This window comes from Apaloderma vittatum, unplaced genomic scaffold (assembly GCF_000703405.1).
Source record: "Apaloderma vittatum isolate BGI_N311 unplaced genomic scaffold, ASM70340v1 scaffold28918, whole genome shotgun sequence".
Taxonomy (NCBI): domain Eukaryota; kingdom Metazoa; phylum Chordata; class Aves; order Trogoniformes; family Trogonidae; genus Apaloderma; species Apaloderma vittatum.
The window spans coordinates 1,075-1,742 of record NW_009730635.1 but is presented as its reverse complement, the minus strand read 5'-3'; the positions used below and the strand labels follow the sequence as shown (position 1 = coordinate 1,742).

Genomic DNA, 668 nt, shown 5'->3' with positions numbered 1-668 from the left:
CCCATGTGCCTGCGGACTTGCCCAGTGGGGGCAGGGGCTGATCTTGACCCCGTCACCAGGATCCTTCACAATTACATGCTGTGGCGCATCGTGGTGGTGCTGAGCGAGCACCTCTCGACCCCCTTCCGCGACGCCATTCACGAGCTCTCCAAGGAGATGGAGGGTAATGAGAAGGAGCTCGAGCCAGGCAAGGTTTGCCTGAGCCAGGCCAACAAGCATTTCGGCATGGCCCTGGGTGCCCTCTTCGTCGAGGAACATTTCTCCTCTGCCAGCAAAGCCAAGGTAGGTGATGCTGTATATGGGCACGAAGCTATCGTGTCCCTCCTTTCACCTTGCCAAGGGGCCTACTATCCATCCAGCACCCCACCGAGGGCTGTCTGGCAGGGTGAGGGTGGTGAGGATGCCACGCCAATGCATGTGGTGACCCACCATAGGTGCAGCAGCTGGTGGAGGACATCAAATACATCCTGGACCAGCGCCTGGATGAGCTGGACTGGATGGATGAAGAGACACGGCGAGCAGCTAGAGCCAAGGTAACAACCCCAGTATGGACCCCTGCCCTTGTCCACCACCATGGCCTGGGGATCATGTGGGATGGGGGCCTGAACCCATCACTCACTTTGCCCGCAGCTCCGGTACATGATGGTGATGATCGGGTACCCTGATTT

At 59.0% G+C, this 668-nt stretch overlaps 1 protein-coding gene across 1 annotated transcript in view; it reads left to right on the top strand.

Annotated features, from left to right (window-relative positions):
• Nucleotides 1-668, top strand: part of LOC104278036 (endothelin-converting enzyme-like 1) — a gene marked incomplete at both ends in the record, with an annotated part of 3,221 nt that overhangs the window by 1,633 nt on the left and 920 nt on the right. The window contains 3 exon segments of the mRNA XM_009874880.1: nt 60-282; nt 435-533; nt 631-668. The exon segment at nt 631-668 is cut by the window's right edge and continues 22 nt beyond it. Coding sequence (XP_009873182.1) covers nt 60-282; nt 435-533; nt 631-668 — 360 coding nt within the window.